The sequence below is a fragment of the Sitophilus oryzae genome, unplaced genomic scaffold (assembly GCF_002938485.1).
Source record: "Sitophilus oryzae breed Bouriz unplaced genomic scaffold, Soryzae_2.0 scaffold_562_pilon_pilon, whole genome shotgun sequence".
Classification (NCBI taxonomy): Eukaryota; Metazoa; Arthropoda; class Insecta; order Coleoptera; family Curculionidae; genus Sitophilus; species Sitophilus oryzae.
This window is the reverse complement of record NW_022147154.1, coordinates 3,002,808-3,020,398: the sequence shown is the minus strand read 5'-3', so window position 1 is coordinate 3,020,398 and position 17,591 is coordinate 3,002,808. Positions and strand designations below refer to the sequence as shown.

Genomic DNA, 17,591 nt, shown 5'->3' with positions numbered 1-17,591 from the left:
AGACAAAGCCAACAAAAAAGTTTATTGAGTGCCTTACAACCAGGTAACCAGTGTTCACTTTTATAAACATTTTCATTAAAATGACCAATACACGATTTTAATTTAGTATTAATATTCAAAATATGCTATGGGGGTCCTTGTTCAATACTTTTTAATTTTTCTGAATATACCATAGAACTGAAGGATGATTGGAAAATTATTTTTATTTTACAGGCTGCACTAAAAATCTGTCATCGCGACAGGCGACACTATTTTTTATTTTCTTCATAAATGAGATGTGTTTAAAAAACCGCATCACCCACCTATTAAAACAGCAAACGGGAGACGTAATCACGATTAGAAAGTTCGCTGATCCCTACTCGGGTTCGGCGGCGTTCAAGATGTAACGAGGACAGTCGCATCACCGCGCTGTCGAGATATTTTTATTTTTAACGTATAGCTTAGGTATTAGTGTTATCTATAAAGCTCGACCAATACACACTTTAAATCATTGAAATTGAATTTAATTTGAATAAATTTAATGAGAAACTTAATTTATTATAGGAGATCTCAGTGACTTTTTTAAATAAAAACGTATTAGAATATTTTGAAGAGATGCGATGCATCACCCGCATCAATGGAAGCTTCGCCGATGGTGGGCTGTCTTAAATGATTTTAGGAACAGTGATTGGTGATAGTGATGCCTTAGGATTAGTGAAGCCAAAGCAAATTATCAAACAAAACATTTTAAAAAATGATGCCAATTCACTGACGTCAATCTATTGGCTTTTCTTAATCTTCTTGAAAATTTATAAATTTTTATTTTGTTATTTGTGTAATCGACATATGTTTTAATGGAAAAAATCAATTTAATACAACTGTGGAAAAGTACTATTAAAATATATAAGCTTTGTTAACATTGGTTTTAATCTCGGTAAAGTGGTAATAGAGAATTTTTCTGTTTAACTACATTATGTTATTATTTTTTTTTGTAAGGTTTGTCCATTTTTGTTATTTGTCCCGAATATATCTCCCATTGTTACTAAAAAAATAAAATATTGTTTACATACGAATGGCTGTGAATCGACAAAATACAATTTCAAAAACCCGCTGGTCAGTTTTACCACTTTATCAATCAAACGAAAACTGGCACCGTGACAGAAAACCAATTGCCCCTAGTGATTCGACAATAACAATATAGAATTCTCCATTATACCATTAAAATTATCGAACTACTGATATAAACACTAGGCGAGCTGATATATGGTTATTACTATATTCCCTGTCAGTTCAATTCTCTTGTTTCAACATGGCCTCCCGCTTCGGTTCGAAACTAAAATCAATTTGTGAGCGAAACTGCGATGGCTGTATTAATTCAATTTATAATCCCTAAGCTTTAGACATTTGTTTGTCTCTTAATTAGCAAGAGCTACGCATTTTAGTTTTGTATCCTGTGCATATACCATTTGCTTCTATTTTTGTCCAATAAAAGATACTAATAGTGTAAAAATAAATTATATAAAGTGTCTATTAAATAAGTGCAAGCATTGTAAAGGGTTGCAGATTTGGACAAATGAAACATATTTCCTATTTACAATTTTTATAATAAATTGAAAATATGAAAATATCCTAGGTTTTTTCACAAATTTAGACAATTTTATTGCTTACATTTTGAGAACCGCCGGAACCAAGCGACAATCAAGCGACTCTCATCTTATTCGAAGCACCGTGTTGCCATATGTACAGGGTGGGTCAAATTGGACACTTTTAAAGAGGGTATTTATCTCTAAAAACCTTTTCTATAGGAGATAGAGGAAAAGAAAACTGATATCGGTGTCTGGAGCTCATTTTGTACCAAAAACATGATGGTAAAAACCACACATTCACATCTGTTACCGCTTCGGAGTTCTTTCAAGAGTTTTTCAAAATTTTACAAACGTTTTTCCGATGAAAAATTTTGTATTTTTATGAACACATTTCCAAAGTACTTTTTTACGTAGAATTTGATGGTTTAAGTATACTTTTTTTACAATTAATAATTTAAGAGCTATCAACAGAAAAATTGATTTTCTCTATGGACCCTGTATAATTGTATTTCATTGAAAAGAACTTAAACACAGAAAACAAATGCTCGCCGGTAGCTGTCAGCAGCAATTAAAACGAAAATAATATGTACAATAAAAGATTGATAATTTTATAACAATTTAAATTCTATTTAACAACAACACATTTGAACTACAGTGGCGAACAAAAGTATGGAAACATTTTAATTTTTACTATTTCTTAGGAATATCTTCTGGTAACACTGTATTTTATCTATTCTTGATTAACCTCAAAAATTTTACTGATAAAATATAAAAAACCTTTGACAAGGTTTTGTCGATTATAATGGTGTTTTGGTATTTGGTTGTTTACAAAAGTAAGGAAGCATTTTAAATATTTTTATTTAAAATTACTTTAGTTAGTGGTCTGCCTTAGTAACTTGGTGTAATAGTATTATTTCCAAATACAATGCCGAAGTGCAAGTACTATGTCTCTGACTTTAAACAGAAGATAGTTGCATTATATCAAAAGGGTGTGAAGCAAATTGATATTTCTAGGCGGTTGGACCTCAGAAGGGGTACAGTAAGTAAGATTATTAAGCGTTATTTACAAAGAGGGACTGTAGACCCTGCAGTTAAAAGTGGAAGACCGCGAAAAACTTCCTTAAAAATGGACCACATAATTTTAAGAAAAGCCAGAAGCGACCCAAAAAAAAGTGCCGTAGATATTAACAAGGGACTTAAGTAGGAATACCCAGATGTAAACGTTTCTGACATGACTGTTAGACGGCGCGTCTACCATAAATGTTCTCCTTTAGTAGGCGCCGTCTAAAAAAGTTAAAAGCCCTTGTTAACGAGGCGCTACAGAATGCAAGATTAAAGTTTGCTAGAGATCACAAAGACTGGACACAAAATCAGTGGGCTTCAGTAGTTTTCAGTGATGAAAGTAAGTAAAGTTTAATTTATTTGGAAGTGATTCTACAGGATATGTGAGAAGGCCTCCTGGTCAAAGATTTGACCCAAAGTATTTAATTCCAACTGTCAAACATGGTGGAGGAAACCTGATGGTGTGGGGATGTTTTAGACGATCTGGTACTGGTCCGTTAGTCAGAATTGATGGGCGTATGGATGCTCAAAAGTACGTTGAGATATTGGAGAAAAACTTGTTGCCATACGAAGATGATCTGCCTTTGTCATGGATTTTCCAACAGGATGATGATCCTAAGCATACCTCTCGACTTGTGAAGAATTGGCTGTCAAAGGAAAAAATTCGGGTTTTGGATTGGCCTTCTCAATCGCCCGATTTAAATCCCATCGAGAATCTTTGGATACAGTTAGAAAAGCAAATCAGAAAAAGACAAATCACAAACCGAGAAGATTTATGGGTAGTTTTGCAGGAAGAGTGGAATAAATTTTCAATTGATTATTGTGCAAAGCTAATAGACTCGATGATGGGGAGAAGATGTCAAGCAGTCATTAAAGCCAAGGGGTGGCCGACTAAGTATTAAAAAAAATATTACAATTATTGATTGAATAATAATTTTTTTGGTGTATGCTTTAGAAATGTTTCCATACTTTTGTTAACCATTTTTTTGAATTTATTTTCTAAATATTTTTAAGTGTATACTTATGTTTTTAATGTATGATATTTTATACCCCGTCACTTAAATTAAAAATAGTATTTTATAAAAAAAAAAAACAGAATAATATACATATTATGTACAATATTAAAGGTTTATAAAATGTTTTCATACTTTTGTTCGCCACTGTATATCTAATAATAATTAATATTAAGAGATGTTGCTATAGGAGGTGTTTGAAATGTCGACTGTCTTCTCTTATGTACAGACGGGACCGTTTCTGAATATTTCTCGCCGAAGTTATTGACTCAGTGGGGGTAAAAGATACCCTCGCATAACCGCTAAGTATTTAATTCTTGTCTAGAGTATACGGGCAATTTAAAAATAAGATTTTTTACTTTTCATGAAAGATAAAAATTCATAGACGCTCAGTTTTAAAATTTATAAGAGAGATTTTTATCTCAAAGTTATAATATGCTCGGGCAATGTAAACAAATCGAAAATATAAAAAATAATCCATTTATTTAGGCTTGTCGGAAGCTCTAAAGACTCGTGAGTATTTCTATACAAAAATCAACACGATACGATAATTATTAACGAAACGACGGCAGGTTTAAAATTATTTATTTTGTTAAATCGGCGCGTCGCTGTCTCGCTTGCCTACTGTGCTGCCCGCGGCCACGCGCTAAGGTCGTTGTACAATCCGGACGCTCAGTTGAATACGTCAATCAATCCCAATTTCTGTCATATACTAAAATACCAAATTTCGTTTTTATTTATCTGAAAAAATAAAAAAGTTATAGAGGTAAGCCATTTTTGAGACGCACCCGGTATATCGATGTGCGGTTTTTACCATGATGTTTGTGATAAAAATTGAGTCCCAAACACCGATATTAGTTTTCGTCTATCTCGTATAGAAAAGGGTGTTTCCCTATAAAAGTTTCCAATTTGGCCCACCCTGTATCAGCAAATATACACATACACATGACTTAATAGAGAATATTTTGTAATGCGGTAATAATGACATCTGCAATAATTGTTTGGATTGATTAGTTTGGTTTAGTAGAAAATAACTGTAAAAATGTATTAGTGAGAGTTAAAAAATAAGTACAGTGTATTTTTCTAGAATTATTAGTATACCACTGATATAATTAAGAATTAATTATTGTAGTTTACTGCGTGCAGAAAATTAAACTTCTCCTAAACTTATAAACATACAAACATGCAGAATTTGGTAAACGTTGGAGATGGCAACTTTGCAAGGCTTCCATTTTGAAACACAACGACAAGAAATTTCAGGAGTATGAACCTGAACCTGAAAATGTCAAGAAAATTGTAAAATATTCTTTTTTTTTGCTAAAATACGCTGAGCGTGTTTCTGAAAATAATATACTTGGGGTTTGAACTTTTGGTGTTACACCAGCAAAATACAGGCAGTCTTCGTACTTACGGCAGGTTAGGTTCTTCAAAACAGCGCCTTAAGTCGAAACGACGTAAGTCGAATCTTATTTTGTCATAAGATCCTATAGAAAATGGGGAAGTTAGGTACTTTTGTAAGATAAAAATAAAATAAAACAAAGGGATATGCTTTGTATATATTAATATTATGGTATTTTTAAATAATTGAGGTTTGCGAAACAGTGTATTGTATGTGTAGTTAAACTTATAATAATACAAAAAGCAAAAAAAATAACAAAAATATAAAAAACGAATTATATTTTAGAAAGTTTTTTTATGAAAAACAAATCAGGGCGAGTATTTTTACAGTCCCTCTTTTTTACTATCTAGTCATAAAAAGTATTTTTAACTATCCATAATAGTAAATATAATACTATATGGCAACCACAAAAATACCAGAGAGTAAAGTAGATATATTTATAAAGTAGATATTTTTTTTTTGGTTGGAACATTTATTGTGGGTGTCATCAAATGTCGTAATAGTTACTAATTAAGTAATGAGCAACACTGTCCCGCTTTTTCATTATGAGGATCTGTCAACCCTGCTTGTATGCTGCTAAAATTTAATTGTTTATGTCCAAACTTCTTTCAAAATTTGAATCATTCTTTTCAAAAAATGACGTAACTCGAAACAGTGGGACGTAACTTTGAGGAATAGTGACAAAAATTTGTTCGACGTAACTCGAAACGACGTAACACGAAACGACGTAAATCGAGGACTGCCTGTATAATATTAGTCCACCACAATGCACCAAAACATTTTACATTACAACACTGGATCAGCATCAGGAGATGATTATAATTATCTGCTGATGATGCTAATATAGTTACCGAATAGCGCGTCTAGTGTATAAAGTAAAGCGTTTTATTTTGCAGTTAATATACTTGCATCTTTATATGAGACACCCTGTATAAATATAAAATAACAATAAAAGAGAACTTACCTATAACAGTTAAGTTTATAGCAAAGTTCCTTGTAGGAGATGTCTTGAAGTCCACCCTGCATCTGTAGATTCCTTCGTCTTCTAACTGGACACCGTCCAGTGTTAGGGCTGCTGAATTCGAGACTGTGACAAAGTAGGCCCGCGGTCCAAAAACATCTGTGTCTGACCACTGCCTTGCCTTGCTGAACGATCTACCTCTTACATCGTAACTGCAACAATGAGAAAATACATTGTAGCATCATATGAATACCAGTGAATACCAGCATGGTAATTCTCAACTTATTTGTAAATGTGAGGCAAAACAATGCTGTGAGGCAAAATAATATGCGGTATTGAGAACCGCCGATTTTTTTACTGGGTATTTACCTATTTATGTTATACGAATATTTTCTAATAATTATATTGCATGGTTTACCGTTACTAAAATTAACTGCCCGCCTGCCTAGTTAAAACTAAAAAATTACAACAAAAATCCGAATTTTCAATTTTTTTTTCGTGAAAAAAAACCCGTAGGCGTGTTTCTGGGATCGAAATATATTACCCCTAAAAATATTTGCACTTATTTAAGACTCATCTTGTGTATTTATATAGAAACTAGTCTATCGGTGTGATATGTTTAAGACAGTGATATGATTTAGGACTTAGACTAAGGATTTAGGATTTCAAATAATATTTATCAAACTATTCATAAAATGCATTTACTATACGGGCGCTATGATTCGTTTCTATGACACAACTAGGTATGAAATCCGGGAAGCACCGCCATCTAAATAATAATGAATTAATAAACTTAGTAATGAGGAGGCAATGCCTAAGAGAGCCCCAAAGAAAATGTCCTCTGTATTTTATTATTACCCATTTTATTTTTAATGGGGCGTTTTACACGGATATTACATTAAAACATCCCTATAATACATAGAAGTATCATATATTTTATATCCGGCCATAGGAAAACCACACAAATAAAGGTGATACTTAAATCTAAAGTACTTCAAACGACGGGAAACTTGAACTAAAAATGTCTTCGCAAGCGTGTGACAAAGAACAAGTTTGTTTTCGTCGCAAAAGGAATAAAAAAGTAAAAAAAGAAAACCTTTTCCGACACACAATAAGATAAAATATCTACCTTAAAAACAATCCAAAGCATTTTATTTTAGTGGAGAAAGTCGTGAGTGGGTGGTAAAATATGCTTTTATTGAGTTTATTGCTGAGAATATGGTGTAATGCGACGTAAAAAATATGAATGGGCCATTTTGTTGAAATTGTTTGCTTCGTATATGTATTAAAGTAAAAAATGTATAAAAAGATATTTTGTATTATATTCTCATGTTTATTTAAAAAATAGAATTCTTCTGAAAATATATGATAAGGTTCGTATATTTTCACTTTGTGGCGATTTTCCTATTGATTATGAAGGGTAGAGGTAAGTAGAAACAACTCTTATAGGACTTTTATTCCAAAAGTGGTCACAAAATGGGAAGAATAAGGGTTCACCAAATGATCATAGTGGCGCTAAAAACGCATAAATCTAAAAAATTAAAAGTTACCATAGACAAAAAAAGCTTTGTTTTTATTTTTTTTTTAAATTATCCATATTTTGTGCTTTATTTATTATTTAACAATGGTTAAAGTGTGTGTGTGGTGCGAAGTGGATTGAATAGCTTATGGAAAAATAAAGAGCAAAGGATATCTTTTTTCCAACCTACGGTATGTCAAATACATATAATTCAGTATTATTTGTATTATATGTTAAAATTAGAGTCAATCAAAAGTGTAGCAAAGATTTTTTGTAAGATTATTGATATACATGGTACAAAGTATATTTTTACAACCTAAAATGACCTGAATAAAATTTATTTTTAATGATTTTAAAGTTTGACAGACATGCACAAATTGTTGGCATTTTTTTAAACAAGTAAAAGTAGGAAATACATTAAAAATTGTACTTTCAAGAAATGTATTTAACATTTATTGGTTATATCAATAAACCTAAAGAAATTGAGTTTATGAGTCTAGGTCCTACAAGCAAGCAGATCTTAAATCACATAATTTTAAGTGAAGATTTATCTATTATAGTATGTGTATAAACATTTTGCATATTTTATTCAATGTTGTAATGAATTAACAAATTGCATGTAATTTATTCTCATAACGAAAAAAAAAACTTTGGATCAAAAAATATTTTCTTCTGACGAAGTTTATGAATATTGAAGTCTGTTGGAGTGTGGCCATTATGTGTTGGTATACAATTTATTTATGATGTTACAGTAGTTAAACCATCCGAGTACGAAACATGTTTAAAATCTACCATTCTTCATGAATGGCAACTACCAACTTGAGAGGAAGCTAAGACAAAGGTTCTATTGGGTGGACTACAAGGAAAACATGAGGATCTGGAAGGGCTATAAAATGACGTCCCAAGCTATGGGACAATAGGAAACGAAATTCAAAGGAAAAAAAGTACAATACGTGGGATGCAAATTATACTGGTTACTACTAGTTAAACCATCCGATTACCAAACATATTTAAAATCCACTATTCTGAATGAATGACAACTACCAACTTGAGACGAAGCTGCGAGAACGAGTCTATTGGGTGAACTACAAGGAAGACAGGAGGATCTGGAAGGGCTATAAAATTATATTATTCCACGTCCCAAACCATGTTGGAATAGCTGGGAGTGAAAAAGAAGATAATACTGCACACGATTCTTGTCTAGAAGTAGTTGATGTTAAAGTAGTTAAGCCATCCGACTATCAAACATTTAAAATCCACTATTCTGAATGAATGGCAACTACGATGGCAAAACGTAAATAAATACTTGTACAGTATAAAATTACATTATATATTGGCTTAATTTTACTAAATAAAATGTGTTACGTTATTTTCGATCTGCATTATATTTATTTAAATCCCATATCATCAATTAATTACTTTAAATAAAGTTTTCCTAATTATAATTAACATTAATTTTAAACTAAAGTTTTTCATCTTGAATGAGATTTACGAAATAACTTATGAGAAACAATAAAAAAGAGGCCCAGTCTATTGCTTCTGAATAATCGATAATAGAACCACATAATGACTTAATTTTTATACTAAATAAATGTATGAAGTTATTTTAAAGCTGCATTATATTTATTTAACACCCAGCACCAATTATTAAAATAAAATTTTCTTAATTAACATTAATTTAAAGCTAAAACGATCACAATATTTTTTCGTCGTCTTGAATGATATTTGCGAAATAACTTATGAGAAACAATCAAAAAAGGGCCTAGTCTATTGCTTCTGAATAAAAATCTATAATATATGTCATGTGACATGAAAATAAAATTTGTATTTTTTTGAAACGCGCGGCTTCACGTGCATATATGCTTTACGTCAAATATTCATCTGTTCTAAAAATGTTCGGCGCATGTCTTAAATTTTAGGTTTTTGCTACAGCAGCGCCATCTTAATTCTTCCCTTTTTTGACCATTTTTTAATGCACGGAGTTGTTTCTGCTTACCTCTACACTCCATACTATTGATATTAAGTAAAAATATTTACTGTACCATGACGAGGTGTAGTATTTTTTTGAAATGGTTTTCCCTTTCCGAAGATAATTGATTAGAATGATATCACGATCGAGCAAAAAAAGCCAACTTTGCAATAATATACAGGGTGTTCCATTTAAAAGATTCACACTTTTATGAGCAAACCTACAGAAGTTAAAATATTTTACTGAAATACATCCCAGTACATACTTTAGGTTTGCACTTAAACAAAATTCTCAACTTTTTTATTATATAGGAGCTGCAGATGCGGGACCCTGTATGATACATAAATTAGTTTTAATAAAGACAAAGCAATAACGTTTCCTTTGAAAATCATTTAAGAAAATTGTCCCACTATTAAGAGCAAACAATCGTTGTTTGTCTTGTCCCAGTTAAAGCCCTTGCCCTTTATTCTTCTTCCACCAACTACACGTCGTTCCTGAGATCTCAAACAATCCCCTTCGTAGGGTTTTTAAACTTCCTTTTTTCCTCCAGCAGCGTTTTCTTTTATTCCCTATAACCGTCGACTGAATACTAAACTCGCTGGCTCAATCGATAGAGCAAAAGGGACCGAGAAAAGAAAGTTGCGAAAGGCTTTCGCGATAAGGCCTAGGGTCGGAGCATTGCGAAGGTCGGGAGTCGAAGTATGATGCGATTTTCATACGTACCTCAGGCGAAACTTGCCCTAAAGAGAAGAAGTTGTTGATGAAAGTTCTTAAGGGTGGGTAACCTTGAATGTTTTTTGATAGATTTAGAAAAAAGCTAGATAATAAGCAATATAAAATTATTGGGAGAAATATTCCGGTTAAATACTGCAGAATGGACGGGAACTGTGTATATCCCCGAAATGTTTTAGGATATATTTCGCAAAACATTTCTGGAAATACTTTCAGAAGTAAACTCAAATTAAGTCCGAGTTACAAAAATTAGTTCTTGCGTTTCCCGAAATAGAACCAAATATACCGAGATTAACAATAAAAAACAATCAATCACGGCGCATCTCGGTCTATTTCATGAAACGTGGGAACTAATTTTTATAACACGGGCTTATATCTATCGTACTATTTCGTGGTATAGCACGAAGCAATCAAGATCAAACGTTGTGGTTGCTTCAGAAAAATAAGTAAACATGGAGTATGAATAAATATAATTAGTTTGTAATGGAGTGTAATCTAATGCCACTATATTAAACTGATATGAAATATCATAAACAGGGCATTTAGAAAACAGGTACCGATGGTAGATTAAAAACTGTAAAATTGTAGTATCTTTTACAGAGTTTTCTCTTAAAACAATAAGAGAACATCGCTTTTTTAAAAATGTCCATGGACCATACTTTTATTGACATCGGGTAAATCAATAATTTTCTCAATTAGTTCGATATATTTATGATGTTGCCAGTATTACTCATCAAGTAACACTGGCAACTGTCTACTCAATACTACTGTTATATTAATCAATTAATTCCGAGTAAACAAACATACCATGTACAATAATTTTATATACTAATTCATTATAATAAAATGAAATAATAAAAATATTGTAATTATATTCCTGCAGTTTAAGTGAAAATTTTAGTTCTTAAATATCTACTACAACATATTGTAAACGTGTGACCAAATATTAATTTTGTGGAATATACAGGGTGTTTCAAAACAAATGCGAAAAACTTTAGGAGGTGATTCCTTGTTTTAAATAAAGGGTAGTTTGCTTTATAAACGTTGGGTCAAAAGTCAACCATTAGGGAGATATCGCGGTACAAAGATGGCGGAAAAATAATGTTTTTATTTTTTATCTTAAAAACGAAAAGAGATAGACTAATGAAATTTTATGGAAACATTACTGTTACGAAAACACACTTTCAGGTAATTTTTTTACTTTTTTAAAATGAGTGGAAGGGGTTGAAATAAACTACCCCTATCATTCTTGTTAATGAAATTTAAAGAAAAATCTTATCAAACACATGCAAATGCTTTAATTTGGATAGTTTAGTTTGTTTAGAAACTTTTTACCTCTTGTTGTTTTTTGATAAAACTCACCGATTGGAAATTAAAAAATAAAATGTAAAGCATTACATGTCAGGACAAAAAACATTTTTAGATTAAGAATCTAGTGATAATAACGATAATAATAATCATCTAGATAATAACGTATTGCAGTAGAGTAATGTCAAATAAAATAATATTAGGAACATCCTAAAAAGTAACAGCGGCCGACTAGATTTTTTCCTAAACGAATTACAGCAGCCCACTAGATTCTTTATCAGAAAATGTTTTTTGTCCTGACATGTAATGCTTTACATTTTATTTTTTAATTTCAAATCGGTGAGTTTTATCAAAAAAATACAAGATATAAAAAAGTTTCTAAACAAACTAAACTATCCAAATTAATTTTTTTGCATGTGTTTGATAAGATTTTTCTTTAAATTTCGTTAACAAGAATGATAGGGGTAGTTTATTTCAACCCCTTTCACTCATTTTAAAAAAGTGAAAAAATTACCTGAAAGTATGTTTTCATAACAGTAATGCTTCCATAAAATTTTATTAGTCTATCTCTTTTCGTTTTCAAGATAAAAACATTATTTTTCCGCCATCTTTGTACCGCAATATCTCCCTAATGGTTGACTTTTGACCCAACATTGATGAAGCAAACTACCCTTTATTTTGAACAAGGAATCACCCCCTGAAGTTTTTCGCATTTGTTTTGAAACACCCTGTATATCAACATAAAACGAGATGTAATTAACGAAATATCATCGTATCAACAACTATTTTAGAAACGTCTAGAGTTACTTATTTCACTGAGATTTATGAAAAAAGTCCTTTGCCTCGGGTACAGATGCCGCCACGTTTTGGAAATAACCCGAAATGAAACGTAATTGAACAAGATAACAGGAAATGCCAAAAATATCCCCCATGACGACGCCGACGTTCTCCGCAATTTCACGAGTAGTTTTCAGGCGCATTTTAGAATCGAAAGTGGGTCGAGACAAACCGAAGTAGGTCAAGACAACTGGAAATAAACTGAAATGCCACAAAGTTGGGCGACGAAACGCGACTTTGACCTGCTTCGAAGAGTTCTCCGCATAGATCGAGTATAGAACTTCGCATACATAGAGTTCTCCGCGTAGATCGTGTTTTACAGTTATAGAATCTTGGAATGTCTCGTCTTCATGCTTACATCTAGCGATAAGCAAATGCATTTGGTCTTGCAGTTAATAAGTAGCCTTGGTCTTGGTCTCGCTGCGAGAGATTTTACTAGACGCACATTTTACATAGAAAAGCTTTAAATAAATAGCATTTTTAGTAATTTAGTGCTAATAAAACTATAAAGAAAGAAATTATGAGAATATTTCACTGACGAATGTTTTTATATTTGAATATATTATATTCAAACAGCATTAGATTCTGGAAAACACTATTTTTTTAAATACTTGCATTTACTTAAGAGACATCCTGTATATTCTTTCAATCGAGAAGGTTTAAATAAAAGTCCCAATTGGTTTACCAAAAATATAATCGAAAACTCTGCCACCGTGTTACGGCATAAAAAATTAACTGTATCCGCTAATCGGTCTTGGTTTGGATACATCAGCCATCCGATATCAAGCGGGAAATTAATCTACAAGTCGAACTTGTCAGGGAGTGGGGAAAAGAACCGAGAAACTGACGGCACCGCCATCTATAATCGGGATAAGCGACTTTGCGGAGGCGGTTTTTTCCCACAACCAATGCCGCCAACCCCGTTTTTTTTTGCCCCCGATAAAAAATATATAGGCCCGAGCCCCGAAGCGATTCGATTTAAGGGGCCCTAAAAATCGAAAAGAAGATAACTGGAGAATAATGTATCATTTTAACAGAGCAACAGAGGCAGGGAGAAGTAAGAGACGAGCAAGATTGTTAGTTTTTAGTTATCGGTAGTTTTTGCTAGGTCGTGTTTTCTCGATAATATTTTTTTCCGATATTCTATTTTTGATATGTTTCATAACGTCAACGTTAAAGTTATGTAGGAAAGTCAATAAAACTTGGCGTGCAAAATATTTGACTAATTAACGTCAAATATTAAACGTAATAATTCAATTAAACGTCAAAAAATAATTCAATTACAGGCATCAAAATATTTGACTAAAGTCGGTCCTATACGATGCGTCCACGTTGTACCAACATATGCCACAGGTTTCGACAACGTTGCAATTTACAAGTGTGCCTCATACACAATGATGTGGCAAATGATCATGTGTCCAGCATTGGAAGGTGTTTGTCATGCACGTCACAATGTTGCTACGTCTACTGTATGGAGTGTAGAGATGAGGAGAAATATCTCTTATGGGACTTTATTTGAAAAAGTCACAAAAATGGGAAGAATAAGGGTTCACCAATTAACCACAGTGGCGCTAATGACGCATAAATCTAGAAAATAAAAAGTAACCATAGATAAGAGAATAAAAGTAACATAACCAAACATTACCCACAAAAGCTATGTTTTTATTTTTTTAAAATATAAAACAATTATTTTTATATATTAGAGGTCCAGTCTATTGCTGCTGATGTGACGAGGCGCCCGGATTACTGGAGCCACTTAAATTCATTTCTTTAGAAAATGAAAACTCAAAGATCGTCAAATACCTATAATGTTGATTAATCAAAATTATAGATAAAAACTATATTGCCCATAAAAAAACGATTTTTCGATCTTTCAAGATCGAGCGGATTTTTCATTTTGATGAACTCATCTGCATTGTACGCTTATTCTTTGGTTAATGTTATCTCTGGAAAAACAGATCTAAACTTTTCCTGAAATGGAACTACGGCGTTAACATCACTGGAGTCAAAACAACTAACGTCACAACAGTAACATTTTTTGGCCACATATCGACAAAAAACGTATTCTGTGTAATTTGTTAAAAAATACATTTTCGCTCTTGAAAATTCTGTTCAAATAAGTACGTAATAATTTCGCTGTTTAAGCCATTTGCAAGATGCTAGTTCAAGTTCAGGCTATTCTGTTTTTCTAAAAAAAATTAAAACAAGACGTCATCGATAAGGCTATTCCTACTTGGCTCTTGAAATTATTTTGGTATAAAAGTCCTTATTTTATCTTTCTTCTTGTTTATATCAAACACTGGCAAATTTTGGAGCCATAATCGGCTCCGCAAATTGACTATTATTCTTCCCGAATCAAGATAATGTAATATTTTAGATTTTTCGGTGAGAGTAAGAGTCTGATTGGAACCATTACGTCTAATATACTGAAGAATGAAATTCAGAAATACTGGGTGCGTCTCAAAAGTGGCTCATCCCTATAACTTTTTTATTTTTTCAGATAAAGAAACGAGATTTGGTATGTTAGTATATGACATAAATTAGGATTGATTGACGTATTCAATTGTTTTTGGTCACTTCCTGTTTCACCGGAAATGACTAACTTTTGATTTTTAAATAGCATCGTCGGTATTTTTTTACTTTATTCGATAGAAAATAACACTCTGAACAGAATGACATATTATATGTCAACTTTTGATATTTTCGCATATGGTTTTTTTGAAATTATAACTTGCGGTTCGTACCGAAAATTTGACTCGAAATACCAAATGTGTGATATCAAATTATTCGTAAAAAAATGCTTTTTCCAAATATGCTAATGAGCCACCCTCATTCCATTTGAAATAATTGAGATATTATTAAAAATACGATTTGAGCATTTTCTAACTGACAAGGACAAGACACTAAAAACATTAGACGATCAAATCTATTTTTCCAAGGCTCCTTGATTAAGAATTAGTGTTTTTAACATACCCATGGCACTCTAGATTGAATTTTAAAATACAATTGTTTATTAAGCGAGAATCTCAAAAGTTGACATGTGATATATCATTCAATTCTAGTCATTTTCTATCGAATAAAGTAAAAATATACCGAGGGTGCCATTTAAAAATCAAAAGTTGTAGTCATTTCCGGTAAAACAGGAAGTGACCAAAAACAACTGAATACGTCAATCAATCCTAATTTACGTCATATACTAACATACCAAATCTCGTTTCTTTATCTGAAAAAGTAAAAAAGTTATAGGGGTGAGCCACTTTTGAGACGCACCCGGTATAGACTCAGTTCATAAACAAAATGTAAACGTTTCTGCTTCTTCATATTGGAAAAATCTGAAATTTCGTTTAAGATTTTTTTGCGTCCGGATTTCAGGGGCAAATTTTTTAAAATGGCCGAATAATAGCAGTATCTGGAGTGCCCGGTCTAGAGACTCTCCTGACTATTGAAGTTTTGTAATACTACTTTGTTTATGGTTATTATAGAAACAAATTCTAAATAAATAAATCCTGTACGGGTATTTCGCCACATAAAATGACATTATAACAAATATTATAATGTAATTTTAACAGACCGTCAACGGTTCGCCGACGACAGAAAGAGATAAACTTTCCGAAACGTTAAGCATTTTTTTGTTCGTTAGACAAATTTGTATATCTGTAAACCTAACTTCTGACAAGTAGTTTCCGTTTGGATTAACGCAGAAGTGTTTACAAAACATAACTATTTTATTTCGTAGATTTTCTTTCACTGGCGAAATACCCATACAGGATTTTTCGGAGAGATGAATCCGCCACATAGGTATAGACATTTTTTAAATAAATAAAGTTATTAGGAAGTTTTATATCGAAAATCTGAAAGATGTAAAATTTTGGAATGGTTTAAAGCATTGGTTAACATTATTTTCACTTTTTGTGATATTCTACTCCATAAATTGAGTGCAGCTGAAAGAGGCCGAAAAGATATATGTATTTTCAATAAAAGTCGCAGAACGGAAGCAATAATATCAATTTTTACCTCTCAGCAGGTTAATGGAAAAAGTGGATCGCCATGATCTCTTTCAGGTTCGAAATAGTTGAGCAGAGACGAGACAAGTTGTTGATTTCGACTGTTTAGTAGTTTTGGCATTTTAATGCAATAAAAATTGCTGTTTTAACTTTACACAAAGCAAATTTAATTTCTAATTTGTCAGAGAAGTCTAAATACAATTTAAAATGACATATGTCAGATCAGAAAAAACGAATTAGTTCGAAAATGACAAATATCGGATTTGCACAGAAAAATATCATGACCACCGGTACCATTTGCCATGACTACCAACATAAACATTTATTTATTGGCAAACTCTTTTATTTGTTGCTTTAAATAAAAAGATTAAGGAAAGGGCATATCAAAAATCTTAGATCGACCGCGAGGGGTTCCTAGAATGGTCGACTTAAATTCCGGTTTATCAGTGCCATTCTAATTTTATTCAAAACGTGTAAAAATATGATGTAGAGTAGACATAGGGTAGACTCAATAACTTGTTGTTTTATTTTACGTTGCTAGTAAATGTTGGTAGTTATTAAAATTGTTATAAATTTATAAAATTCTAATAAAAATAGATAAGTTACAATAATTATTTATTAACACAAACATCCGATACGCTACTGAAACAGGTAAATCAAATTGACGTATCTAAATTCTTTGACATCTAATCTTTGACAAGTAGTAAATAAAAGCAAAGATACAAGAAAAAATACATAATTAGTTAATTTTAAGTCAATTTCATAAAAGGTCGGTTTACTACACGTATGTACCTATATTATATTATAGTCACTTATTAGCGAGAAGTTATTCCATTATTTTACAGTCTTTTTCAGTAAATCGTAATAGTATCAATATTAATTTAAGTTCTGTTATAAAAAAAATCATTTTAGATTTATTACCTTTAAACAACTATCAGTAGTAGAATAAATAATTAATAACATAAAATAAGATCAGTAAAGAGTGAAAAATCCACAAAATTTAAAATCAAATTCAAATGTGTCAAATGAATCGTCAAAAAGAACTGTCAAGGATCCTCATCCTAGGGCCCTTTGTTCGTCTACCTTGCAGGAATACATGGATAGCGTTATAATCTTTCCTTAATCTTTTAATTCGAAGACTTGATTCGATATAAAATTAATAGGAAAAAGAAAATTTGCTCCCTTATATATTAAAATGTAATTGGATAATAGTTTCGACATT

The 17,591-nt window shown here is 31.8% G+C and overlaps 1 protein-coding gene across 1 annotated transcript in view; it reads right to left on the bottom strand.

The window, feature by feature from the left end:
* The window catches only part of LOC115887301 (hemicentin-1-like), a 662,438-nt gene that overhangs the window by 117,811 nt on the left and 527,036 nt on the right, over positions 1-17,591 (bottom strand). Inside the window, exon 3 of the mRNA XM_030906694.1 lies at positions 6,004-6,212. Coding sequence (XP_030762554.1) covers positions 6,004-6,212 — 209 coding nt within the window. The remainder of the gene's footprint in view (positions 1-6,003; positions 6,213-17,591) is intronic.